Genomic DNA, 27,128 nt, shown 5'->3' with positions numbered 1-27,128 from the left:
GTTAATAAAAAAAAATCTTAAATATATTTTTAAAGTAATAATTGTATTTAATAACATATTTCCATGTGACATCATAATTATTGAACGTTCCTTTTGGTCCATCATAAATTGTAGTGCATAGATATATAACTTTGACATCATTGTTATTGAGTGGAGACAACAAAGGACATGCAGGTGAAACAAAAGAAGGAAAAAGAGGGTGCACGCGTATTAAATTTCAAATCAGGCACTGTATTTTCACTCCCGGGCATCACGGAAAGCCAAAAGCCAAAAAAATAAAAAAGAAATGAATGATGGTAGAGGATATGGGAAGCAAAGCCTAACAAATTATAAACTACTTTAGAAGGGCATTAAATAATTCTCAAGACAAGAAAAGGAAAAAGGGAAAATAGGAAAATCTATACAATTTTTCAGTTTTTGTTTTTTCTGGCTTCCATGTTAGTCCCATCTTTGAGAGTCTCTTGAGCATCGTTCTCCATTCCAAGGCTAAAAAGACAAGCTGCTTGAAGATACAAAGCAGTAGGCCATTCTGGTGATACAACTTGGGCTTGCATGGCATCCCCAAGAGCTTCTTGTGCCATGTCATTCATCAAATATGATAAGCATCTCCTTGCATACACTGTGGGTGACACCATGGTCCCTCCCTCTATGAACTGAAACAAATTAAATAAACAATGGTTATGTTTGTGAGCACCATTATTGCAAGCTGGTGATGCATATCATCAAGTAATGCCTTGGTTGGTCTTGTTTAAGTAGATACTAGAAATTGAATTAGCTAGATAGCTTTCAAGATCAGTCACTAACAAATTGTATTAAGCAAAAATCCTCTTACTTGAGTGTAGCAGTCAATGGCAGTGACAAAGTCTTTAGCTCGAAAAGCTGTATCGCCATGCTTCTTCAAATTCAAGGTTTCCTGCATTTGGCTGGTCCACAATTGAAAGGAAAGCTGCAATTTCAGCATTGAGAGAATCAACATTGTAGTCATAGTAACAACAAATATAAAGGGAAAAGTCTGTAAACAAAGCTTCTCTTGTAAATTCTATTCAAGTAAGATGAAACCCTTTTTCTAAAAGTTTAAAATGGTAGAAAACCTCATTCGCAATTCCTTCGTCGTCCTTGTAACCAGTCTTCTCCAATATTTCATGGATTGCAGTAAGATCAAGTCTCAAACAGGCTTCACCGAAAGGTGTTAACGACAATTGCTTTGTTGAGGATGCAGTTTCTTGCCGTAGACCCATCAGAACATACGACGGGACCTGCTCATATACTATCCAAATCAGAAATTATAGTCTTCCTAACATGCGGGTATAACGTTTGTCACATTTCACATTGATTATGTAACATCTTAAAAATTGAATATAATTCTTAATTATAAACACATACGAGTTTAGTTTATATACATTGTTATTATAAAATATTGTTACATACACACATAATATTCGGATTTTACTTTAGCGTCACATCATATTAACGAATGGCATGATCTGATGATCTAATCAAATCTTATTAAACATATGCACAAGCTATTATGAAAACTCGACACGAATGATGTATACCTCTGTTTCTTTCTGAAGTGACATAAGAGACGTAACAAGAGACTTTGCATTTGGCCTCTCACGAGCTTCGTATTGCAAACAACGAGAGGCCAAACGAACCAACTCAGTTCCATCATCCTTTGAAAAGTGACCCTCTAAGGCAGAATCCATCAACATCAGAAAGTTTTTGCCACGAATAAGATCAAGTGCCTGTAGAGAGAAGTGAATGCTTTGAATATCAATTTTTTAACTTCATCAAGTTTGGCACGTTTATTAACCGACCTCGATGAATCATCTTATACAAGACATGGTCCCATGAACATTAAATATTTAACACATTTTTACGTCGACACACTATTTTTGAAACTTAAAAATATTGGACACTGTGACTAAGGAAGCTTATCAAATGAAAACTCGTTAAAATGAAAAATACAAATATACATTATTAGATCCAGTTTCAATATTCAAGTATCAAAAAATACATATAGTTAAATTTTAACATCATTGAGTGTTTAAGACATAACAATAGTAGGAAAAGCTTACGTGGCTTGGTGGAATATGTTTACCACTCAAGAGATCTAGCAGCAGAGTTCCAAAACTGTAAACCACGCTCTCTGGGGTCACTCTACCTGCATATGAACCAAATGTACAGAAGAACAAGAGTCACATACCAGAATATGTAAGCATATGCAAACTAACTACAAATACGGGTCCCTCATCTTAAAGGATGAATCTTCTTAGGTTAGGGAAAAATAGAAAGGAAAAAAGGAAGAGAAGCTCGATTTTTTTTCCAGATAAATTTCCATATAAATTTGTGTTTCTAAAACTGAAAAAAAAAATAAAGCAATTAGTTTTTGACTTATTTGCAGAAGAGGGTGTAAAAGTGAATGCAGGCCCCTTTCTGATACAATAAGATCCTGTATTACAAACAGAACAGTACAACTTTATGGCTGATTCAGTGGCGTCAGATCTCTTTCAGTTGTGCCCCGGATCAAGTACATACACTCATCTAACAACCACACATAAACAACCTAAAAACTTTACCAGTCCGTAAGTACTCAGGAGGGGTGAAAGCCAAGTTTGTACTGTAACTCTTGCCATCTCTGCTGTTCTTCATGAGTCCAAAGCAGGACAACCTGGGATTACCATCCTGTTGATACAGCACAAGCCAGTCCCAAGTTAAAAATAGCAAGAAACAAGGTTTAATTGGAACTCGGAAGTATTTATTAAAACCCTTTCTACCTGATCAAACAAGATCCTATAGGCATTGAGATCATGATACAAGCCCCTTCCTTTACTAGTGCAATATTCTAGAGCTTGAGCTAAGTAGAAAGCGACCCTCAACCTCATGGCCCACTTCATTGGCTGTGCCTCCCCTGCACCAAATAAACCATAATTATTTTCATGTTCAAAATTACAAGTCCTAAGAAAACAATTTAAGGGAAGATTTGAAACCCATGAATATTAACATAAATGTTTAACGTAACACAAACAACTCACAATGAAATAGATGCTTGGCCAGAGTTTCATGTGGCATAAACTCTGCTACTAGAAGCCTCTCTTCCCCTTCATAGCAATAACCAATCAAATTTGCTAGGCGTTCGCTTCTAAGGCTCCCCACTTGTTTGGCTTCCTCCTAAAAGCACAGAAAACATCATGTCAAACTCTGAAAGAAAAGATGTACAAGAAATTTAAAGTTTTAAATTGCTCAATTTTCAGCCTCAACATCAGGATTTTGGAGATCTCAAAAATTGCATCAAGACCACAATTGTGGCTATTGCATTTGTAGATCTAACAACTACATCCCAGCCACAATTATACCAGCTGCATTTTCACTAATTTAAAAATGGTCCACAATTGTGATTTCGGGAGCGGTGTTAAGGATTTTGAAGTCTCTGCGCCTTAATTGTGGCAGCATCAGTCAAATTTGTCAACAATTTCTTTCAAAATCAAGGATTGAGACAAAACTGCAACGATGACTGCAAATTAAAACTTTGCTCCACAATTGTATGTAGTCCTTAGCATTTGGAGTCAATTTCAATGGCATTTATAACCTTGAAAAAAATCAGTGAAAGAGAAAATGTAGTGTAAGTGCATGTTACAAACTAGGAATTGGCGAGAATCAGGCCAGGCAAACTTGTTGAAACGTTTGATGGCGATCCACTGTCCATTATCAAGCTTTGCTTTGTATACAACATTGGGAGCTTTCTCACCATGCTCAGACACTATGTTTTCGGAGGAGAACCCATTTGTGGCAGTCTTCAGTTGCTCCAAACTGAACTCACCAAAACTGGGCCACAATTTTCTCTCATTCTTCTCACCATTTTCTGCAGCAAAGACGACACTTTTAAGAGAAGCAAGACTTTCTAGACAAAAGATGTGCGTGTGAACTAAACACACAAAAACAAAGAACAACATAAACCTTGGTCAGAGGACTCAAGAACAGAAGGCTTGAGGTGGGAGTGGAACCAGCAGAAAGAGAATTTAGAGCAACGAGCCCCCATGTAAAGAGCTAGAGAGTAACAAGAAAGAAGAAAGAACCAGAACAAAATGGTGCAATTTAAGATCGAATGGCAAATGTAGAATTTTCACGAAGTGGTCATTGTCGTGAGCCCATTTAGTCTATGACACTTTGTGTGTGTCAGGTAATGTTGGAAAATAAAAGTCATAGAGTTGGCAATTCAAAAGGTTCCTTCTAATCAACTATTAAGGTTCTCCAACAACTCTTCATTCACTTGATGTTGTAGAGTACACAACTATAAGCTGTTTATCGTTACTTTTTTTTATTATCCCTTTCTTTTTATGTCTTTCATATTTCTATCTTTGTAACAGCCTTTTCTTTACTCTTGTATTTCAATTTCTAAAGGGTCTTTTCCAATCTTAGCATCGGCTTTTTGCCTTTATGTCTTTTCATAATTTTCTTACTAATTTATTAAGTGATTAAATATATTTTTAGTTTTAAAAATTTAGAATTTGTTTATGAATCAAACATATATATTTGGTTAAACTCATTCGAAGGTCCCTATTTTCGTGGAGTTGTCCCAGTTACATTCCCTTCTTTGAATTACTATTGAAAAATTGAATCAATTGGGCTCTTGCCGTTAATTCAACTTAACGGGGTTAAGTTTTTGCTTACTTGTGAGGTTGACATGGAGTTCTTTGGATACGTGGCGTGCACAGACCCTTATACCTGGGTTTTTTATTTTTACATGGCATTTTCTTAAACAATGAATTTAAAAATTGGGGTTTCTGACCCATTTTAAAAGCTCCCATCACTGATTTTATAAATATTGGGATTTAGGGTTCATTTAGGGTTCGTTGTGTTGTTGAACATTGGAAAGCAATTGAAGGTTGGAAAGAGGGAAGTGGGAAAGCAAGACGCAACCATGTCTATGCAGCATTCGTGTTCATCGTCCACTTGCAATGAGTGTCAAAAGAAATTCCGCTCTGTCAGCTGTAGTGGAGATGGAGGCAGGAATAGGAAGGACGCGTCACTGATTTGCCATTGTGGAGAGAAGTCTGTGCTGAGGACTACGAAAACCAGTAAGAGTCGAGGCAAACAATTCTGGGTTGCCCTAGGTATAAGGGTGGAAGTGAAAATGTTGGATGCAACTACTTCAGATGGTCCAGTGAGGGGGGAATTGACGAAAGTGTTAGCTGTGAGGTGTTGGAAGCAAATGATGAGAAGTCTGAAGAGTTTTCAAAATAAAAGTGATAACAAGATACTTGGTCTGCAGAAAGCCGTGATGGGCCTTGAAAGGTGGACGAAAATTTTGGTTGGGGTTGTTTGTATTGTATGTGTAATCAACATGATTGTAGTTGCAATGTTGATGGGAAGGGCATGATAATCTGTGTGTATGTATAGGTGTAATGTAATGAAGATGTAATAGTTTTGTTATGTTAGTTGCAGAAGTAATAGTTGGAGATTTTTAATGTTTAATGAAATGAAGATGTTCAATGTTGAATGAAATCAAGATTTGTAGTGAACATTATTCTTGTTTGTACTGCTTGCCTATAATGAACCAATGTAACATGTAACTGGGCTTATGTACTTTATTCAGGTCTCACATTGAACACAAATTAAATGTAGGTTTCAATTCTGCATAAAATGTAGGCTTGCCTATAATCAAATCTGTAGGTTTCACATATGACATTTTTCACCACTAAAATGTTCCAATCAAATGTACCATTCATAACTAAAATGGTCCAATCAAACCTACCATTGAGAACTAAAATGTTCCAATCAAATCTGCCATTCACAACTAATATGTTCCAATGAAATGTGTCATTCACAAGTAAAAGGTTGCAATGAAATCTGCCATTCATAATACCAAATAAGTATGTAGTCATACAAATACCAATATATAGAATACTGAAAGCTAAAGCATTGTTTCTAAAAGAGTGTTGTAATGGATTATATCAAAGTTTGATCTATCTATTACATTTCTTTTCATAAAACTTAAAACATTGTTTCAACTCTGATGATGGTTCTTCTCCATGTAGTGCACCCTAAGCCAATGAAGTGGGTTCTTCTCCCTGTGACTGCAAAACATTTTGTTCGTTTCTCTTGGGATAGCGTGTTTTGATGTGACCCACTTCCCTACACTTGCTACATCTCTTAACCAATCCACCTTTGCTCATCCTGGTGCTATTTTTCTTCAACTCCCACTGCTCTAACCTTCTTTTCTTCTTAGGACGACCATGCATCTTTCTTTTTGATGGAGGGATGACATCTGGATGTTGTGTTACCTCCCACAGGTTGTTTCCATTAATAGGATAGATAATAGAGAAGTACATTTCTTCATACGTTGAAGTGAGAAAGCATACATGTATGTAGTCCTCTTCATTGAGGTTCAGAAACCTCATTGATGCCAATGCATGAACACAATTGTCCCCAGTTTGTGACACATGTCTGACTTCAAATAGCTTTTGTGCAGACCAGCTGTGAACATTAGGCAACATTAGTAATGCAGAGCAACAATTGAAAAAAAAAAAAGAAAGAAAAAAATTTGTGAATACTTGGGAATCCAGTACTGTGTTAGTAGGGCCTCCTTTTGTAGTCTACTGATTATTTTTGGACAAATTGATGACTTAAATGACTTTATCCTTGACCTATTAGTGGCTCATCTCTTCATGATGTAAAGTCTGATTTCCTCCAACATCGTAATAATTGGTTTTGTCCTCGTGTGAACCAAAACACTATTAAAGGCTTCTAACATGTTATTTACCAAGGTATGACATTGAGTTGTGCTTGTGAACCTTGATCTGGACAAAAACCTTGAATGTAGAAATAAGTCATACAATTAGTATTTAAAATAACTCATAATTTTAGCTTCCTAACATACAGTAAAAGAAATCTAAAGATGGACAGTGGAATACCTTGGAGGAATAGCTATCAAGTGGCGAAACGCGTCTTCGTTGACCTCTCTTATACTTCTCATCTCATTCTCCCATTTATGTGGGTGGGTTGTTGTTGCTGCCCTCCACATAAGCTTCTTAAGATTATTTCCAAGGAATTTCTTCCTGAAATTGGCATATAAATGCCTTACACAAAATCTGTGTGCAATTCCAGGAAGTAGATCTTGTACAGTTGGTAAGAGTTCTTGTTAATGAGTCAGCAATAAGTATGATGATATTTATAAGATAAAACACAAAAACCAATAATGCAATTTACCTTATGTTGATCTGATATCTATGTAAGTGAAGAACACAACTCAGGTCCACCTAGGTCTTCAATGAGTAGCTCCATAAACCATGTCCAAGTCTCCTTGTTCTCGACCTCTACTATGGCATATGCTAGTGGCATCATTTGATCGTTTGCATCTCGAGCAACAGTAGTTAACAACTCACCACGATGTCTACCTTTCAAAAAGGCTCCATCAAGGCCAATGATTGGCCTGCATGAGACAAAGCTATCTTTGCATGCCTTGAGGCATGCGTAGAACCTTTCAAATATTTGTTTTCCATCATAGTCCTACACTTTGATCTTGATAGTGGACCCTGGGTTTCTTGCTAATAGCTCATGAGCGTAATCATAAATTCTACTATATTGCATAGTGAAGGACCCTTCCACCTCGTCTGAAGCATAGGCTTTCGCCTTGTAAGCCATATTTTTACTTATTGCTATGTTCCATTTCCTACTTATTTTATCTCTAATGTCAACACCCTTAACATTAGGATTCTCTTTAACTATTTTTTCCAATTTCTTACTTAGCCATTTTGCATTGAATAGGCCCAACTTATGCTCCCTACTGCATGTGTGTCGATCCACCACAGTCCTCAACTGCCATGTATCTATTGCCTCCATGCAACCAAAAATAAGCCATCCATGGACATTCTCCTTTTGCTCCCACACACTTAAGCCTTATTCTTTTTTTATCATTTTTAATAAATTTTAGATTTTTTCCATTCTCTAGTGCGTAGGTTTTGATGGCATCCAAGATGTCTTTTTTGTGCCCAAAAAATGTTCCCACCTCCCAATTGAAATCAACCATCTTTTTTGGCATAGTGAATGTAATAAAATTTCCATATCCCTTTCAACATCACTTTCTTCATCACTGATATCAGGAGAAGTTATCTCCTCAGATTCTCATTCATCATTGAATAAACTGCTATCACTAATGTCATGTTCTTCCAAATACGACTCAAAAAGAACACTGCAATCAACCTCCATATTACCAGAACTATGATTTTCTCTGAAGTCACACTGGATGTTTATGTCTAATAAACCATCCATACTATTCACTTCACCATTATCATCATCTGATGTACTCCATTCACGGACTTGTTCTTCTATGTCCTCTAACTCTTCTTCTACTTCTGTTCTGTTAGCCTTACCATCATTTACTTTTGTCCTCTCATCATGTGGTTCATCAACTTCCACTGTCTCACCCTCAACATCATTTGCTTTTGGACTCTCATCATGTGCTTCATCAACTTCTATTCCCTCATCCTTAACATTATTTGGTTCTATCCTCTCATCATGAGCCTCATAATCTTGTATTCCCTCATCCTTGACATCAACTTCTATTTTGTCCCCCTCACCCTTAACATCAACTTCTATTGTCTCCTGAACATTATTTGGTTATGTCCTATTGTCATGAGCCTCATCATCTTGTATTCCCTTACCCTCAACATCAACTTTTATTCTGTCCCCCTCACCAACATGAACTTCTATTCTGTCACCCTCACCAACATGACCACCTACCCCCTCATCCAACTATTTTGTGACACCACCATCTCCCAAGGATTGCCTAAGACATAAACCATCATCTTGTTCTGTCCTTTCATCCAACATTGCACACTCACCACCCTCATGCATCTCAAGTGCAACTTCCTCACCTTCTTCATGACCATTATATTCAATCATCTTAATGACATCAAGTTCTGACACAGTGTGCACAACATATAAATGAACCAGACCATTTAACCTAGCTAAATTGACCATATGCATAGCTCTTACGTCATCACACAAGGCTTTGTAGCTTACCATCTAATACAGGACCACATCCAACAAAATACCACAAATCCTTAAATCCATCATATCCAAGCGCTTTTACTACACTCACCACAACAAAGTAACTCCACAAGTCAGGGTCAAAATGCATAGTATCACTTTCCCCTTCATACTTCAGGCACCCTTCGTTCACCAAGTTCCCCCCATGGTGAATAACAACCTCTATATCACCCTCCATCACAAACAAAAAAATCAAGAATATTCTACACCTATAAATAAACGTAAAACGACAAAAAACACCAAATATTAAAACATTGAACAACTGATAATGACAGCAGACAAATAACTTTAACTATGGGGGACACGCGGGACCACAATCGCAATATGCATACAATCACACTACAATCAACCCCAGCCTCATATTCAAAAAAGCATGGCGAGATAACAACAAATAGCATCGAATATTAAATTGATACCTATCTATAGTACACATACTAACCTCCCACGAAAATCCACACCAACCGCTTGCGATACACGTTCAAGGACTTCGCGATTCACATCCATATAGCAACCCTTACTCCAATCACGAAGCTCCAATGCCCTAAGGACTTCACCTCTGCTTGCGAAACACTCAGCTTCAGATTTTCTCTTCCCAATTATAATCCCAATTCAATATTCAATTAACCCTAATTATATAATCCCTAATAAAAACCCCAATTTTTAAATTCGTTGTTTCAGAAAATGCCACGTAGAAATAAAAAAACCCAGGTATAAGGGTCTGTGCATGCCACGTATCCAAAATTATCCACGTCAACCTCATGGGTAAGCAAAAACTTAACCCCGTTAAGTTGATTTAACGGAAGGGGCCAAATTCATTCAACTTTTCAATATTAAGAACCTAATTGGCAAAACTTAAAAGACGGAAATGTAACTGAGACAACCCCACGAAAATAGAGACCTCCGAATGAGTTTAACCTATATATTTTGGTTTTAAAAAATGAATGCAGTTCTTTTAACTTAACTGCATTAAATTTATTTTAAAAAGTTGTAGCAGAGTTTGGGTTAAGAGATTTATTAATACTCTTTTGTAAAGCATGTTCCCATTGGATTTTTACTATCACACATTAAGGAATATTTATGAAAACTAATCCTGTTACCGGTCTAATGAAAATTAATTGGTAATGTCAACTCAGGTAATCTAGTATTAAAGGTACTTGTTTTACTCAATAACATATAAATGTTTTCAAGAACTACTTGAAAGTTAGTCGTGTGCTAAAATATTTTCCTCGTGTATATAGAAATAGAATTTGCCAACAATTTAAACCTTTTTAATTTATTAACAGTAAAATGTTTATTTCTATTAAATATCTATATAAAAAAGTTTCCAATCACAATTTATATTAATTGAATTCAATGAAATTTTATAGATCATTATATCCATTGCAAAAATACTCATTTAATTTCCCCTAATATGTTCCCGATTTAAGAAAAAGAAAACATATTAAAACGTAGTGACACTTTTAAATGGTTGAGAACATTAGCTTCGGTTCTACTTAAAACTAGATACATGATAATCATCTAGATTCAATCAATCAATTTATTGATTAACACAAGATGTAATCCAAAATAGATCTATTTCATTCATTAATAATATCATTACAAAACAAAGTTCAGACTTAAATGGTTAATAGCCAAATATACATTCATCCAAAATGAAGTATTAAAAACAAACCTAAGATAACAGATCATCAAAACAGATATCACTAAGACTCTAAACTCCTATTCTGATTCAGACATTTCCATGGAATCCTCATCAGTTGACTCTTCTTCATCATCAGAATCCTCTGTTGACGAGGCACTGTCAATATGGTTTTTGATAAGTTCATCCAATTTCTTCTCAATTCTGAACACAGATTTTTCAACCTTTAATATTCTTTCAGATTCCTTTATAAAGCGATCTATAACATATCTCTCAAATTCTATTTGTGGAGTGAAGGAAGGTGTATCTTCATCAGATTTCAATGGTCCAGCCACATTCATAATTGGAGTTTGAACATCTCTGAAAAACCAACCATCAACAGTTTTCTTCAACCCAATACAAGTCAATATGGCTTTTCCAATTTCATTTGATCTGTTTCATTCAATTTTGACTTCCCTAGTTAGATCCACTTGTTGATGTGCCAAGACTTTACTAATAAAACCCCCATAAGACAGATTTTTCCCATCATTGACTCCAACTTCAATCATATGATCTTTCAAGACAATAACCCAGTTGGTTGGTTTTCTTATCTTTATGGCATTGAGCATAAATATATCTTTCGTTGTTAACCTATCATGTATAAATCTTCTTGGCAGTAGCAGCCAAGAAAGCACAAATGCACACATCTTTTCTTCCCTATTCAATCCATTATGTAGATACAACTTGTTCATCCGGTATCTCACTGGATATCTCAAACAGTCCATATATATTTTGATTCGAAAATAGTATTTTGATTCTCCGGGAATAAGTTATTAATGTCAGCCATAAGTGCTTAAGATTGTTGGAAAAACTGACAATAAAAGAATAAAGATTATGAACAAAGAATTTCCCGAGGCGTGTAGATCATTGTTCTTAAGGATTTATCCGCGATGTGTTGTGCAAGTCCCCCAAGATACAATAAGAACTTCTCAAAAATTTCTAAGGAGTTTAGAACTAGCAAGGATCTCTAAAAAGAATAGAAAATAAACCCAGAATAATTTTAGGAATTGAATAATAGAGAAAGAATAAGGGAAGAGTGGTTTTTGAAGATATATTTTGAAGTGAATGAAGTGCTCTATTTATAGAGCATGAGGCAACCCCCTAGGATCGAAACTTGCGAAAAAATCCCGCATAGAAAGTTGATCAAAATTGATTTAACAATCAAAGAGAACGTTGATGCAAAAGTGCCTTGGCTTGGAGAAGAAGCAGTTTTGAATGACAACGTTATTGACCCAACAATTTTGACCAGGTGTAAAACAACTTCAAAATACTTTCTCTGACAAGCTTGTTACCGAATTTGCATTAAGGAGAAGTATTAAAGTGTAATACAAATTCTAAAAGAATATAGAAAGTTCTAAGATAGAAGTACTAAAATGTAATAAAAGTTCTAGAATATTATAGAAAAGCCTAAGATAGGAAGAAAAAAATCAAGAACATTCTACATAGGTAAAAATCTAGGACATTCTACATAAGTTGTGGCTAGCATGTTCTAGAATAATCTATAGGTCTATAAATACCCATGTACTCTATCATTTGATGCAAGCCAACATCTATTATAACTAAAGATAATTACATCACTTCTTCCAACTACTACTTCCACATTCCACTATCTCCACATTCCACTATCTTTACATTTTCTCTACATTTCACTATCTTTACATTTTCTCTATCCTATCAATTATTCCTTTCACAATCTCAAAATACTAACAGAACTAAATTTTGGTGTTTGTGAGTTTATGGTAGAAGGAATATTATCGATGTTTAGTCAATGATGCTTCTGCAGTAGAGAAGACTAGCAGAAGAGGATGCTGCTATTGTAGTAGATACCAGATTTAAGTTAAGGATTTTGGCCCAGAACTATCCTGATACGCCAGGTTTTTTACTTTGGTCACTCCATATATGGTAAAGGATACCCCCACAATTTTCTTTCTTACTTTTTTGTTTTGCTTCTGTCTTGATACGTCTAGCAGTAGAGGTAATATATGAAGAGTTTTTTGTTGATCAGGTAATATATTGAATTTCAACGTTGGTGCTTTACTTGTTTTGGACATCCCACGTTGTTTTTGGAGTCGCTTCGCTGAGAAATATGGGAAAATTTTTTATTGGAAAGAAAAGGTAGATTCTTCTCTTCTTAATCTAGCTATTCTTGATTACCTTAATTATTGGTTTAACATAACACCTGATGACACAAGGGGGAGATGGATCTATAGAAGCAGCAGTAACGACAATTTCTAATTACCTGAGAGAACCGGTTAGGCCTAATAATTGCTCTGAGGTGAATTAATTTGGCTGATTAATATCATTTTGTCGTGTGTTAGGTGTACTGTATTAGAAATGATTGAGGTTCATCTACTTCATGTGTTAAGTATATTATGTTTTATTGTAGAATAATTCTGATGTTATAAATTGGTTTTTATGAGATTGAATTACGTCCAGATCCAAACTTTAATTGAAATTCCTAATCAGTAGCTGGAAGGTGTTCATGCATATGAAGTTGAGTGATATTCATAAAGTTGCACTATTTTTTGAAGTTTTTTAAGTTAGCTTACAAGACTCATTGTTTACATTTGAGTTTTCCCATGTCTAGGAATCTCTGGTAAGTACAAACTGGGAGATCCGAGAAAATTCCATTTACCTTAATCAATCAAATTGCATTGAGCTGGATGGGTTGGATGATTCTAAGTTGCAACTAAGAGAGCTATGGAGGTTGTTGTTGGGATCAGCAGATGAGCAGGTACCCCTCAGTAACATTCCCATTGAAGAGTGTGTGTATGTTTCTTCTTTTTTCTTTTTATAGTAGCTGCAGTACTTCATTTAGGAAACATTGAGTTTATTGAGGGAGCGGAAGATGAGTTGGATGAAAAGTCCATTTACCACCTAAAAACAGCCGCAGAGCTTTTGATGTAAGTGAAGTCGCCAACGTGTTATGGTGACTCGTGGTGAATTTATGTGGAAAATAATAGTTGTACAATAGGAAAAACTTATTCCCTATAGTATATATAGGGGCATGAAACCACTTTTTATTCTTTCTTTTTTTTGTTATTAACAACTTATAATGTTTTTCTGTAACACCCGTTTTCAATACATGTATATATAATAACATTAATTGGTTACTAGTAATTAAGTTATTATTTTAATAAAAGAAACAAATATATAGAAATAAGTTGGCTTAATGATTTTCGGCATTTCGTTGTAAAGTTTTATTAAAATCTAGTGTAAATACTATTTTTTTTATGTTATGAATTATGATACACAAGTTAATAAAGTCATTAATTTTTATATATGTTGTGTCCTATATTTATAGTTTAAATTCAATTTTTGTTGCCATTCTTGTATTTAAATAGTTGATTTGAACTAGATTTGTGACGATTAGATTTACTGAGTTTGAGAATTAAAGAAGCTTAAAAAGTGATTTTTAGTTGTATAAATGATTTTGAATAATCTAATGTTTTGTTGATACAACTGAAATTAAGATTTGATTGATTCAAAGCATGAAAATAAGTGGTTCAAGTTGCAAAATAAAGCCAAAAATTAGTTTATTCCAGGAAGGAAAACACAAGGAGCTGAATGCACCTGATTTTTCATTTATACACTCTTTTTTTATGAAATGGGTTACAGTTAACATTTTCTCCTACACCCCTAGCTTTTATAAATACAACCACTTTCTCAACATTGGGTCGGGAATATGTTCTATACCCCCTAATTTTCCTATACACAGTCCCTTACCACTAACAAATCAGACTCCACCAGATCTCATGTGGCAATCCTTTACTTATGGATCTGACCATTACGAAGTTGCCACATATTTGATCCTCTATACACTAAATACACAAATTAAATAATTCCATGTCATTGATCTTTGTACTCATCAGTGAACCAAGAGACTGTGCCACATAATCATCTTCTTCATCCAACCATCCATTAACTAAAACCCTAGATCTAGCCAGCCACCATGCGTTGCCATCACCTAGCCCCCATGAATCTTGCTAGACCACCGAGATCACCTCCATCGCACCACCAGCATCTATACCTTTGTGCTACCTCCCGAATCAGAGTACTACAAAGCCATGATGAATCGCGAGATTCAAGATCGTGCTACCCTAATCGCATCTTCCTACTTTACGCCCCTATGAACCTTCAAAGTCTAATATCCTCCTTCAAGAAACCACCAACTTACAAATCGAGTACTATCAACCACTACAAAAATAAGAAACATATGACAAATGTTCATTTTCCCATGCATATCAGCCTTCATCGTGAAATGAGCCAACACCCAAACCTAAATGGGTTGTTGAAAGTCGCAACCCTAAAAAGGTTGCTAGAGTATGGCTTCAAACTTTTAACACAACAGAGGCTATTGTAGCTGTTGTTGTTTTGAAGTTCAAGCAACCAATCTCAAACACAACATATCAAAAAACTATAGTGGAGGCAATAGACAAAACCTAATTGTCCAAAATGAAGCAGAGAATGTAGAGATCGTTGTGAATAGAAAACATATATAACGTAGAGAATGGTTGGAGATGACAATGTGTTTTTTCCAATGGTGTGTGGGGCCGATGGCGTGGGGAGACAATGACTTGTGGTAGTGTGTATGATGACTTGGGTTCAAGCCCAATAGACAACCATGAACCCATCACAATAAAATCAAGCATAAACAAGAAGAGTTGGCACCTATCAAGTCGTACACTCAAGGACCCATGACTAGAGGAATGCTTAGAAGGCTTCAAGAGGACCTAGAGAACATTTTCCAACAAGAAACTTTTGAATGAAATGAGAGTTTATCATGCTGAAGCATTTCCAGTCTAAATTGAGAACATTTCAAGTCACTCTAAATTGAGCTTTCCCCCTCCACCTAGCTTCCTTCCAGTGAAGGCCGCCCGAGCTAGAGATTTCACCTTCCATAGAGCTCGTCCTCCACCATCTACAACCACTGTTTCACCTCTGCACATTACTGCTATACCCCAAGCACCTCCTCTGCTGCCACTGATTTCATTATGCATTTCCTCTACCCAACTTTGTTTCCATCTTCAGCTGCATTCAACTAAACCCCTTTGCTGGAGCAACCTCATCAGTGTATAATGAAAATCAAAGAGGATGCGTGGAATTAACTGAAATAAGAGTGAAATTAAGAATTAGGCATACTATGACAAGTAGTGAACTAACAATCGCGAAGGGAAAACCCAAAACCAAATTCAAGCACCACTCAAACAATCCCAAATCACAAATCCTCTCACTCTGATGTTCATTTTCCCCTTACAAATCAGCCTCCACCGTGAAGTGAGACAGCACCCAAAGCATCTCGCATTCTTGAGCAGCTTCCGGGAACAAGCACCTTTCTCCCAACTCGCATGATGGTGAAAGTATCTCTCATGCCGAATTTGAAAACTCTAATTTAGATGGGGAAGGGAACTGACACGTGGTAATCCCTCATTGGGTAGCTTAATAATTTGGACAAAATTGGTCAAATAGTCAACCCTGTTCAAGGCTAGTCAAAGAAGAGGGACCAAAGTGCAATTAAAGGAAACTTATCGATCTCAATGCAATTTTAAATAAGATAAAAAAAAGGGCTGAAATGCCAATTTGGGTAAGATTAAGAGTGGAAAATTTGAGTTAGATATTTTTTTTTTAAGATTTTTCAAAGTACTACTAGAGAAAAATGACAAGAAAAGAACTACACATGTCTCTAGACAAACATTTAAAGATTAAAAGCTTAAAATGACTCAAGCCATAAGATGCACCGAATATATATCAAGAAAAGACCAAAAAAAATCTTTAAAACACATAAACAAAGAACAAAATGGAAACCTAATGGTGAAAATAGAATGGTTCATAGAACCATAAAGCACAAAAATATGATCAAGTAAAAACAAACAAAAGACAAGAAAAGGAAATTCAATAAACAACACGAAAATAACCAAGGATCAAGACCGAGAAACTTAGCTCTTTGAAGAACCAAGGTTCTGATCCGAAATGATGGCGATGATCTAGCTAGGACAAGCCAAATATCGAAGCAACCAAGCCATATAGTCATGGAGCCCACGATTTTTGTGTGGATTGCCGAATGTGTGGTGGATGGTGGTTGGTGTCATAGTTTTGGATGGATATATGGTGAAAGATGAAGTGTTCAAGGGTTCTCTAAAAGAGATTGGGTCAATTCTTGGAGAAAGGTGGCTAGAGGAGGCCACTTGGGTTGCTTTAGCCTAGGATGACCTTTCAAAAGTATAAGTGAACAAAATGGTAGCATAACTTTAATCTATTTCAAATATGATTACATCATGGAGAGGTACCTCTATTTATAGGCTAAGGTGTCTTAAAAAGGGTAAAAAATTTAGACCTAAAAGAGTCACCTTGGTTAGCTTGGAGAGCAAGGAGAAATTCTCTTCAATAAGAGGAAAACAAGTGGCAAAAATCCTCTCAAATGAGAGAGTGACATGTGGCCACTACCTATGAAAAAACTCTTCAATCCTAGAATGACATATGGTCACTAAATAGGAGGAAAACTCTCCAATAGGAAGCATCCACATGCCTTGGACGAAAATGAGCTCCTCTGTCCTCCAACCTTAGCCAAAATGTTGACCGGTCAATACCCTCATTTGGACGTCCAAACATAGTCAGCATTAAGTCTTGACTCTTTGTTGACTTGGTTAGTCAAAATCCTATTCTACTTCACCCAAAATACAAGGCCCATATTGAAATACACTACTAGGCCCATAATACAAAGCCCAAATAAAATCTAGACTACTTGACCCATAATACAAAACCCAAATAAAATCTAGACTACTTGACCCATAGTACAAGGCCCAAAATTTATTATCACTCTACTAAATCTTTATGATGGCTTAAGATGGTCCACGAGAAGGAGTTTAGGCCCATCTTCCTTAGATGACTCCAAGTCTTCATGAATGTGTTAGGCCATGGCTAGAGTTTGCCATCACTTATTGACTCTACTTTCCTTTTTTCTTAATGATTGACCCAAACTTCTTCAAGATGCACTTCCATACCACTTTCCACACACCATACCCTACATCATCACTTGCTTCCACGTCCATAATTCCTTCTACATGGAGTTTCCTTCAATTTGCTTGAAGAAAGTTAACATCATTTCCTTTTACAGATGCAAATAGATCAATGATGGTATTAAGAGGCCCCAAAGATAAAAGAAATTCAACCAACAACAAACCCAATGAAGTTGAAAATAATTATAGATTTAGTTAAGAATACAATTGTTTTCTAATCAAATGTGCAACCCAATAATCTTCGCTCACCATTCTCTTTGACCCTTATGAAACACTAGCTCCAATTACACTGCTAGAAAACAACCCTCCATTATAACTCAAAATAGTTATAATGATGTTGAATGTGGGGACAAACAGAGCAATATTTTTAATGAGCAATATTTTCCATTGGTGCTTTAATTTCTTCGAGTGGCTATAGTTGGTGTTTTCTTAAAACTTTATCGTGGACCAAACAAAAATTATCTGCCTAACTAAAGCACTTTTGTGATTCAAATGAAGAAATAAACATTATTGTGGAGTTCAATAAAGACAATGGGGAAATGGGCTTCTGAAATTCGCAACCCTAAAAAGGTTACTAGAGTGTAGCTTCACACTTTTGACACATCAGAGGCTGTTGTAGTTACTGTTGTTTTGAAGTTCAAACAACCAATCTCAAACACAACATATCAAACAACTAAGTGGAGAAAACAAACAAAACCTGATTGTCCAAACCGAAACAGAGAATGTAGAGATCGTTGTGAATAATGAACGTAGATAATGTAAAGAATGATGGGAGAAGACAACATGTTTTTTCAATGGTGTGTGGGAGGCGATGGTGTGGGGAGGCAACGACTTGGGGGAATGTGCGTCATGAGAATCAAAGAGGATGTGTGGAATAACTTGAAATAAGAGTGAAATTAAGAATTAAGCATACTATAACAGGCAGTGAACTAACCATCATAATAAAGTCTTACTATGACAGGTCTTCTTAAACGTGATAATAATTTTTTAACATAATTTCAATTTTGTCACAACGTCCAACTTACTATACACGTGGATTTCACTAGTCTTGTTAATTTTTTGATTTTTAATTATTATGACAAATCTCCTTTTACCTGCCATAATAAATGTTACTTGTAATATAAAAATGTCATCGTTCAACTTATTATAATAAAATCCTTTTACTAGTTATAATAACTATTATTTTTACTAAAATGAATTTCACCTATATTAAGTTTAACGTTTTTCATTAAAAATAGTATTAAATTTTAATATTAACTTTTTAACCGTATTAATTGTGTTGATACGAAAGTCAACTTAAATATTTAATAGAATTAAAGACAAATATTTAAAATAGGATAATAAATGAACATCGTCAGATAATATCTCAGTTCATTTGAGAACAACAGCAACTAGAGTCTATCTTAATTGCATGATAAGGAAACAAAACAATGAATAGAGCAGCAAAACTTTTCTCAAATTTTTTAGTGTCTCAAATTTTTAATCCATACCAACTTAGTTGTTGTGTTGGTCTTTGGTAGAAGCTTTTTGGCTCTTCAAGTTAAGTTGGAACAACCGGCATTATGATGAAGCAGAAAATTTTGATTTCGAGAATAAGCAGCCTTCTAAGGTAAGTCAGAAATTATTATAGTTTATTTATCAGATCTCAACTGCAACCCTCTAATCTCAAAGTAATCACTTCCTTTCTGTTTTCCTTTTAAACACCTTCTCTTGCTTTGTTTGTCTGAAAAAATATGCATATGAAATCTTAAAATTCCTGCAGATATTCATCAACAATACAATATTGTATTTTCCTTTTAGTATAATTTATTTTATGCAATAAATGATATTATTAAAATTTAAATATTCGACCATTTATTAAGAGAAACATTAAGTTCGAAGTGATGACCTTTTACAAATGGCGCAAGTCTTTTTACGTATAGTTTTGTTTGTTTAGTTTGTCTCTCTAGTTTTATTAAAATAGTTTCTAATATATAATAATATAATTATTATTTATTAATTCTTATGAAAAATCACCAGTATTGTATATGATTGTTTGAGTAAAACTGAATTTGGATATTTTAAATTAGATTTCATGTTTGAGTTTTGAATGATGAGTTTGATCAATAGTTTTTTTCGACTGATATTGCACTCGTTTTGTTAAAATCAGTATTTTTTGCATCAAACAATTGACAATATCACTTATTTAAAGAAATGTAGGATTTACTTCTTAAAATAAACAGAAAATTACTTATTCTTATAACAAAAACAAATTAGATAAATAAAACGGAGTTTACTTTTTTTATTAAAAATACACGTTTAAAAAAATTACAAACAGATCATCACACTAATCGTTAGTAAAATTAGTTAATTGAAATTGTTGAAATTTTTTTAAAATAATTTAATTTTAATAAGACTTTATTGTTTAAACTACGTATTATATTTAAAAACTGAAATAAACGCATATGTTTATTTTAGATAACCCTGTCAGAAAACGTTTACGCCATGATCAAATGTCGGTTATTTGTGCTAGATGACACTCAAAACAACTCTTCAATTAAATCCGAAGACAAACCATTTTAAACAGGGGAACAAAAATAAAATAAGTTTTATATATTAAGTTTCAAATTCCAATAAATGAAATCTTTATTAATTTTGTTTTATCTATTAAATATTTAAAAATATTATATTTTTAATTAAATCATTTTTGTTTAATTTTTTGATTAATTGGGTTATAAGATTGTTATATTGTTCCATTCACGGCATGTTAAAAATTATAAAGTTTTGTAATTAACAAAACGACAGTGCGATCAATACAAAATGAAAAACGAGTTTTATTGTTTTAACTTTTTTATTGACTACTTGATAATGTTGAATCAGGAATATTACGCCATGGGGTTCTTAGATTAAATGGAGTGAAGAACAGCCTCTGACGTGTCTCTGAGATTCACATGATTATTTGAGCAATATAGTACTAATTATGATTGGTTTCACCTTCATCCCTCAAGTATAACTAAGCAAACAGACATATCCCACAAATGCTCCATACCTTCGCTATCAGACACTGTTGACAACTTATGAAAGGTTCTTGGACCAAACAAGGAGCATAAACTCAAGAACAAACAGCACTATCAGAAGCGGAAACAATGTGTCCCATTGGTGTGCCTTATCATTCCCACTAACCCAATCCATTTTGAGGTCCTTGGTGTCTCAACCACCTCTAAGTTTTCACAACATTCAAAGGGGTCTGAAAAGTATTCTGCACGTTGGTGTGGTAACAAACAGCACTGTTTTCTAGTATGGCCTTTGTTTTGTGAAAAGGGGAAAGCAGCAATGAAAGGTGAGGTTTTTATTGACAAGAGTGATGGTGTTGAAGGATACACAAAATGGGAAAATAGTTGCAATGATAAGAATATTGCTGATTTGGTTAAAGATAAAGGTGGAGAAAGCAGTTCTTGCTCTGAGTTGCTGTCATCTGAGATGATAGAACTTGATGGTCAGAGTCAAGGTGGTGATGATGGTTCTACTTCATCAACTTCGATGGAGTGGCCTGTTCAAGAACTCTCTGCATCCAGCTGTACCGGTCCACATGGAAGTGAAGATGCAGAGATAAAGGACACCGCTAGTGACATTTCCGAGGAGCAGGATCCTGTATTACCAGTACCAGGTATTCAAATTTAATTTATGTAAGCACATAATACATAACTTTTGTTTTGGTTAACATACTAGTGGTATGCAAGTCAACATAGGAAAAGCATTTATACTCAAATAACCATGGAGAAAAAATTGAATCTATCTTACTCGAAAGAGAGCAGGAATTCAAGCCTTTGGAATCATATGCTAGACTTTGTGTTGTTCTACTTCATTAAATGCTAGCACTATTAGAATTTTTCATGCAAATTTGTTACAAATTTTTGTAAGAATTTTCTTTTTTGTTATTTTTTCTAAGAGTTTTAATTGATAGATAATTCTTTGTGGATAATTATTTCCTACAAAAATATAAAATTTACAAATATTTCTTACAATTTTTTTTACAGAAAATGTTTTGTGCAAAATTATTTTAAAAAAAAAATTGATAGGAAATTTTTACAAATCATTATTGATGACAAAATTTGTAGGTATTTCCTAAGAAAGTTTTCAAAAGAAAATTGGCATTTGTGTTTTTTTTTTATAGTGCTGGGCTTTTCTTAATTTAGGTTTCATTTTTACAATGGGGGCTCCTGGCTTAGGTTATCAACATATTATGTTCTCTAATATGATTTTTTTCTCAGAGCTGGAGCTTGAAATGATGAAGGAGAGGTTTGCAAAACTGTTACTTGGAGAAGATATGTCAGGTTCGGGTAATGGAGTCCCTACAGCGTTGGCTATATCCAATGCCATCACAAATCTATGTGGTATGTATCCATGAAGCAGTTTCTAGATTAAGGTTGCTGAAGTGAATTTTAAGAACTGCAATTCTTGCTTCAATCTTCAATCTGAAGTTCTGATAGAACAAACATTTTCTGAATTTCTAGCCACCCTCTTTGGGCAACTTTGGAAGTTAGAACCTTTGACATCAGAAAGGAAAGCAATGTGGCGAAGAGAGATGGAATGGCTTCTTTGTGTCAGTGATCATATTGTTGAATTGAAGCCTACATGGCAAACATTTCCTGATGGAAGAAAGGTTGAGGTACAAATAATACTTAAAAAACAATTTTCATGTTGATTTATTATTAATGCAAATTGTGGAACAATATAGAAAAGTGCAAAATAGAATTATTCAAAATGTAATACAAATTTTAGAACATTTTAATAAAGTCTAAGATAGAACAAAATATCAAGAACATTCTGTATAGATAAAAAAACTTAGAACATTCTATATAAGTTTTTGATAGAATTTTTAGAATAATCAGTGAGTAGAGATCTACAAATAACCGCATGCACTTTCATTTGAAGTAAGATAACATCCAACACAACTAAGACAATACAAAATACACTTCTTTCAACTACTACTTTCACATTCTACTATCTTCACATTTTCTATATTTGATCAACTTTTTATTTCACAACCTCAAAATACTAATCATGATGCAGAGTTACATTCTGTCATCTACTGAACGTAAATAATTTTTTCAACTACTTCAACAAAAAAAGTCATAACTCCATTCTACACTACTTTAAAAAATATTTTCTCAACCCATGGTCACTACAAATCAAACATCATCAATTCTAGTACCTACTTTCACAGTAGAAAATTATGATTTTTAGAGTGTCAAAATGAAGACATTCTTTTTCTCACAAGATATATGGAAAATTAAAGAAGGGCGATTTACCATTCCAAAAAACACCAGCACTCTTATTGCAGCTCAAAAGAAGGAGTTAAAGGAAAACAAGCAAAAGAATTAAATGGCTTTATTTGCTCTTCAACAAGAAGTTGATGACAGTTTTCCCAAGAATAATGGTGGAAGAAGTTCAAATTGTATATATTTTCACAAACGTTACTAAGACCAAAGTTTGAACTACTACGTGTTATGCTTGGAGTTACCAAATTTGCATCAAGGAGGAGTATTAAAGTATAATAAAAATTCGGGTTAAATATGTTTTTAGTCCCTAAACTATTGGGTCGTTTCTGGTTTTCGTCCCTCTTTCAAAATAAGGTACAATTTGGTCCTCATTCTTTTCAAAACGTTCGTTTTAGTCCTCGGAAATTTGGTTTTAGTCCTCATTTGTTGCTAAATGAGGACCAAATTTTTAAACAGTGTTTAGTTTTCGAGGACTAAAACGAACGTTTCAAAAAGAATGAGGACCAAATTGTACCTTACTTTGAAAGAGGGACGAAAACCAGAAACGGCCAATAGTTTAGGGACTAAAAACATATTTAACCCTAAAAATTCTAGAACATTGTAGAAAAGCCTAAGATAGGAAGAAAAAATCAAAAACATTCAACATGGTAGATAACCTAAACATTCTACATAAGTTCTACCTAGAAGTTTCTAGAATAATCATGTATGTGGAATGGAGTTTATAAATACTCATATGCACTATCGCTGGAAGTAAGACAACATCTAACACAATTAAGACAACTACAAAATACACTTCTTCCATATACTACATTCATATTCTACTATTTTCACATTTTCTATATCCCATCAACTTTTCCTTTCACAAACTCAAAAAACTAAGATTTATATGTAGTTGTTTGATGCATGTATTACTTATAAATATGTGTTTCTTTTTCCTTCTTTAAAATAACTTTCATTCGGCATTTGAAGTGCAAGACTTTTAAATATTAACAAAGCATAGAGAATTCAGTGAAAGAATTGTCCGATGGTCATTAATTATAATTTTGTAATGTCAGTTGGATACAATCATGAACTTTTAGCATTGTAAATTGAAGTTGAAAACTTTAGTAATGTTTGCTACATGATAAGCTTGATCTATAGTAAGGACACGTTCATGATTGTTTTACAAATGTTTAACATCAGATTTACATGTGTGTGTTAAAATTGTGCTAATCCCTTCATGTTCAACGTTAAGATAGTCATCATGAGCATGCATTGCCTGCTGTATGCAATAGTTCCGGAGTCTGCTCTTGCAGTAGATTTATATCCATCATTTTTCTTTTTGTAGGATTGATTAACCTTTCTACCAAATAAGGAATATATATAGTTCTTGATGTTAAGACTGTTTATTTTCACATGTGATTAATAGGTCATGACTTGTAGACCTCGCTCAGATCTTTATGTCAATCTGCCAGCACTACGAAAATTAGATAACATGCTTCTTGTAAGATTTTACAGCATTTATAGCACATTAATCCACTTTCTAGAAATAACACATTCTAAACATTTTCTCTTTTTCAAAGGAAATACTAGATAGTTTTGTGAATCCAGAGTTTAGGTATGTGGACCAAGGAGTTGTGGTTCCTGATACAGATGGTTCATCTTCTTTTCGCCAAGCGCTTCAGCGACTAGAGGAGAAGTGGTGGCTTCCTGTACCTCAAGTCCCTCCTAGTGGTCTCCATGAAATTTCAAGAAAGCAGTTACAACACAAGAGGGATTGCACAAACCAGATATTAAAAGCTGCAATGGCCATTAACAGCATTGCTTTAGCTGAAATGGAGATTCCCGATGCTTACTTGGAGTCTCTTCCCAAGGTATAATGTGGATTTTCATTCCCTATTTATTCAAGCATCATGAGATACTAATGACTTCTGCGCATTTGGTTAAACAGTTTGATTTATCACCTTTGAATAAACTTATCACGTGCGAGCTTATATCACAATTTTAACATGTTAAGTGTTGTGAGTGTATATCAGTAGTTTGACAATCTTCTAGTTCGTGTTCAAAGATCACCTCTTTCTGTACTTGTAATTCTGAAGAGTGTTATTTTAAATAAGAGAAAAATTTTCCGAATCTTCCAAACTTTCTACTAAAATTTCTGATACAACCCTCTTTTTCAGACTGCAAGAACCAGCTTGGGGGATGTCATTTACAGATATATTACAGCCGACAGTTTTTCTCCTGAGTGTTTGCTAGCTTGCCTTGATTTATCATCCGAACATCAAGCCATAGAGATTGCCAACAGAGTAGAGGCTTCCATTTATATCTGGCGTTTGAAGACCAACCCGAGGCCTACTGGTCGCACTACAAGAAATAATTCAAAATCATCGTGGGAAATTTTCAGGGATCTGATTGTCGAGGGAGACAAGAGCGCAACTCTTGCAGAAAAAGCAGAAAGTGTTTTGCTCTCCTTGAAGCAACGTTTCCCCAGTCTCCCTCAAACAACCTTAGATACGAGCAAAATCCAATGCAACAAGGTTAGTATCTAGTTACCTATCATTCTCCCTCTTCAAGTTTTTCTGTCTTGAATATTCTTTTTTAGTCTTTTTAGTTCCTACATTTAATAAAAATAATGTATTTGACTTGTTTTATTAGTCCCTCCACAGGGATTTAAATTGTGGTAAAAAATGCCTTAAGTCTCTTCTTATTCGTTGAGTGGAATTTGTCTGTTTTCTAGGATGTTGGGAAATCCATTCTGGAGAGCTACTCACGAGTACTCGAGAGTTTAGCATCTAACATTGTTGCACGCATCGATGATGTGATCTATGTTGATGACTTGACTAAACATTCCGATTCATTCTCACTTCTCTCAAAAGTTGGTGTAATTGCACACAAGAGCATTTCAGTTCCATGCTCGAGGCAAGGCCAAAAACCATGTTTTGACAAACAAAGCTTTTCTCCTGCACGATGTGTTAGCCCTGCAAAGGGAGCCAAATCATCGTTCATCAACAGATGCAACCTTCCCCAAAGAGGAGTAGGTGTTAGTAAAGTTTTAACTGAATTTGGTAGCATTGAGATGAAAGAAAAGAACTATGTCTTCTGTCCAACGGAGATGTTTGTTCCAAGATTAAAAACATTTGATGAAGTGCCAGCATTTGAAACAGAAATGGAGTCAAGTGATTGCACAGAAGATGCTAAATTGGACCGGGCATGGCTAGAGGGAAAGGATCTTAATTGACCGATATCAGCGAGTTTAGTTTTGATACACCACAAGAAAATTTATATTGTCAACAAATTTGATAACATTTTTAAGTACGAGACTTAAAGTCGTTAAATAAAAGGTAATATTTTCTAATAATATGATAGTTCATTAGTAGACAGTAAAAAATTTCTCTATTATCAGTGTATTCCAAATAATATTCTTATCAATGCTTTTCTTGTCCATTGCATATATGTAAAAAAACGTAGAAGGCCTACAAAGGTTTTAATTTGCAGACTGTATTTGTAGGGACATTGATTCAGTTTGCATCACAGATGATGACGTAAACACAGTGGGAACTCCGTGTAGCCTCGTCATGTGATGTGGTTCCTGGTTTCAAATATTAAAATCGATTTTAGAATGTGAATTTTTATACATCTATATATGTTGATGTTAAGAAAATGAATGTTTTATTTTTAATTTAATTGAGTTAAAGTATGTTAAAAGGATTTAGTTAATTTTTTAATTATGGATTGGAGTAGTGAATTAAAACTAAGATAAAAGTGTTAGTAGATAATTACTTTTTCGAGATTGTAATATTTCTTATTATTTCACAATCAATTATACATGAGCATTTTAGCTTCAAGAATGCTACTATTTTGATTCTAAAAACAAACAATTGGTATCAAAAGTCTTCTTCTCGAGATATCTATGAGAGAAAAATTTGAAAGCATGGAAGGGGATTCAAGTTTTTCAATAGTAACACCATAATTCTTCAATGGTGAAAATTATCAAATTTGAGCGGTACGAATGCCTACCTAGAAGCTCTGGATATATGGGAGGCAGTTGAAGAGGATTATGAAATTCCTGTTCTACCTGACAATCCAACGATGGCTTAAATCAAGAATCACAAGGATGGAAAAACTAGAAAAGCTAAAGCAAAG

At 34.5% G+C, this 27,128-nt stretch overlaps 3 protein-coding genes across 3 annotated transcripts; 1 reads left to right on the top strand and 2 right to left on the bottom strand.

The window, feature by feature from the left end:
• Positions 1-175: 175 nt before the first annotated feature.
• On the bottom strand, positions 176-4,239 carry LOC124840598 (serine/threonine-protein kinase BSK6-like). Its single transcript, XM_047316676.2, has 10 exons — positions 3,958-4,239; positions 3,642-3,862; positions 3,036-3,171; positions 2,778-2,911; positions 2,580-2,685; positions 2,079-2,164; positions 1,557-1,745; positions 1,092-1,256; positions 833-946; positions 176-653 (listed from the first exon to the last, which is right to left on the bottom strand). The coding sequence occupies exons 1-10, from the start codon at positions 4,037-4,039 to the stop codon at positions 411-413; spliced, it is 1,476 nt and encodes a 491-aa protein (XP_047172632.2). The 5' UTR covers positions 4,040-4,239; the 3' UTR covers positions 176-410.
• Positions 4,240-6,044: 1,805 nt separating this feature from the next.
• On the bottom strand, positions 6,045-7,842 carry LOC124840599 (uncharacterized). The gene is made up of 4 exons (XM_047316677.2): positions 7,514-7,842; positions 7,289-7,432; positions 6,915-7,058; positions 6,045-6,477 (listed from the first exon to the last, which is right to left on the bottom strand). Exons 1-4 carry the CDS (start codon positions 7,840-7,842, stop codon positions 6,045-6,047), a joined length of 1,050 nt encoding a protein of 349 aa, XP_047172633.2.
• A 12,891-nt stretch (positions 7,843-20,733) lies between these two features.
• LOC124840593 (rop guanine nucleotide exchange factor 7-like) lies at positions 20,734-26,320 on the top strand. Its single transcript, XM_047316667.2, has 7 exons — positions 20,734-21,391; positions 21,996-22,118; positions 22,239-22,393; positions 24,415-24,489; positions 24,569-24,859; positions 25,166-25,522; positions 25,723-26,320. The coding sequence occupies exons 1-7, from the start codon at positions 21,058-21,060 to the stop codon at positions 26,221-26,223; spliced, it is 1,836 nt and encodes a 611-aa protein (XP_047172623.2). The 5' UTR covers positions 20,734-21,057; the 3' UTR covers positions 26,224-26,320.
• The last annotated feature ends 808 nt before the right edge of the window (positions 26,321-27,128 follow it).

The sequence above is a fragment of the Vigna umbellata genome, chromosome 11 (genome assembly GCF_029865625.1).
Source record: "Vigna umbellata cultivar VRB3 chromosome 11, Vumbellata_1.0, whole genome shotgun sequence".
NCBI classification, from domain to species: domain Eukaryota; kingdom Viridiplantae; phylum Streptophyta; class Magnoliopsida; order Fabales; family Fabaceae; genus Vigna; species Vigna umbellata.
This window is presented reverse-complemented; position numbering and strand designations above follow the sequence as displayed.

What these genes read in the sequence shown, in the direction of transcription:
- LOC124840598 (XM_047316676.2), bottom strand. Translation starts at nt 4,039, where the DNA reads ATGGGGGCTCGTTGCTCTAAATTCTCTTTCTGCTGGTTCCACTCCCAC. An exon ending in CTGATTCTCGCCAATTCCTA is followed by an intron (nt 3,172 to 3,641) that starts GTTTGTAACATG and finishes CTGTGCTTTTAG; the next exon opens with GAGGAAGCCAAACAAGTGGG. An exon ending in GGCCAAGCATCTATTTCATT is followed by an intron (nt 2,912 to 3,035) that starts GTGAGTTGTTTG and finishes TATTTGGTGCAG; the next exon opens with GGGAGGCACAGCCAATGAAG.
- LOC124840599 (XM_047316677.2), bottom strand. Translation starts at nt 7,842, where the DNA reads ATGGAGGCAATAGATACATGGCAGTTGAGGACTGTGGTGGATCGACAC. An exon ending in AACAAGGAGACTTGGACATG is followed by an intron (nt 7,059 to 7,288) that starts GTTTATGGAGCT and finishes TGCCAATTTCAG; the next exon opens with GAAGAAATTCCTTGGAAATA. An exon ending in TTGATAGCTATTCCTCCAAG is followed by an intron (nt 6,478 to 6,914) that starts GTATTCCACTGT and finishes TAATGTTCACAG; the next exon opens with CTGGTCTGCACAAAAGCTAT.
- LOC124840593 (XM_047316667.2), top strand. Translation starts at nt 21,058, where the DNA reads ATGAAAGGTGAGGTTTTTATTGACAAGAGTGATGGTGTTGAAGGATAC. An exon ending in TGCCATCACAAATCTATGTG is followed by an intron (nt 22,119 to 22,238) that starts GTATGTATCCAT and finishes CTGAATTTCTAG; the next exon opens with CCACCCTCTTTGGGCAACTT. An exon ending in AATTAGATAACATGCTTCTT is followed by an intron (nt 24,490 to 24,568) that starts GTAAGATTTTAC and finishes TCTTTTTCAAAG; the next exon opens with GAAATACTAGATAGTTTTGT.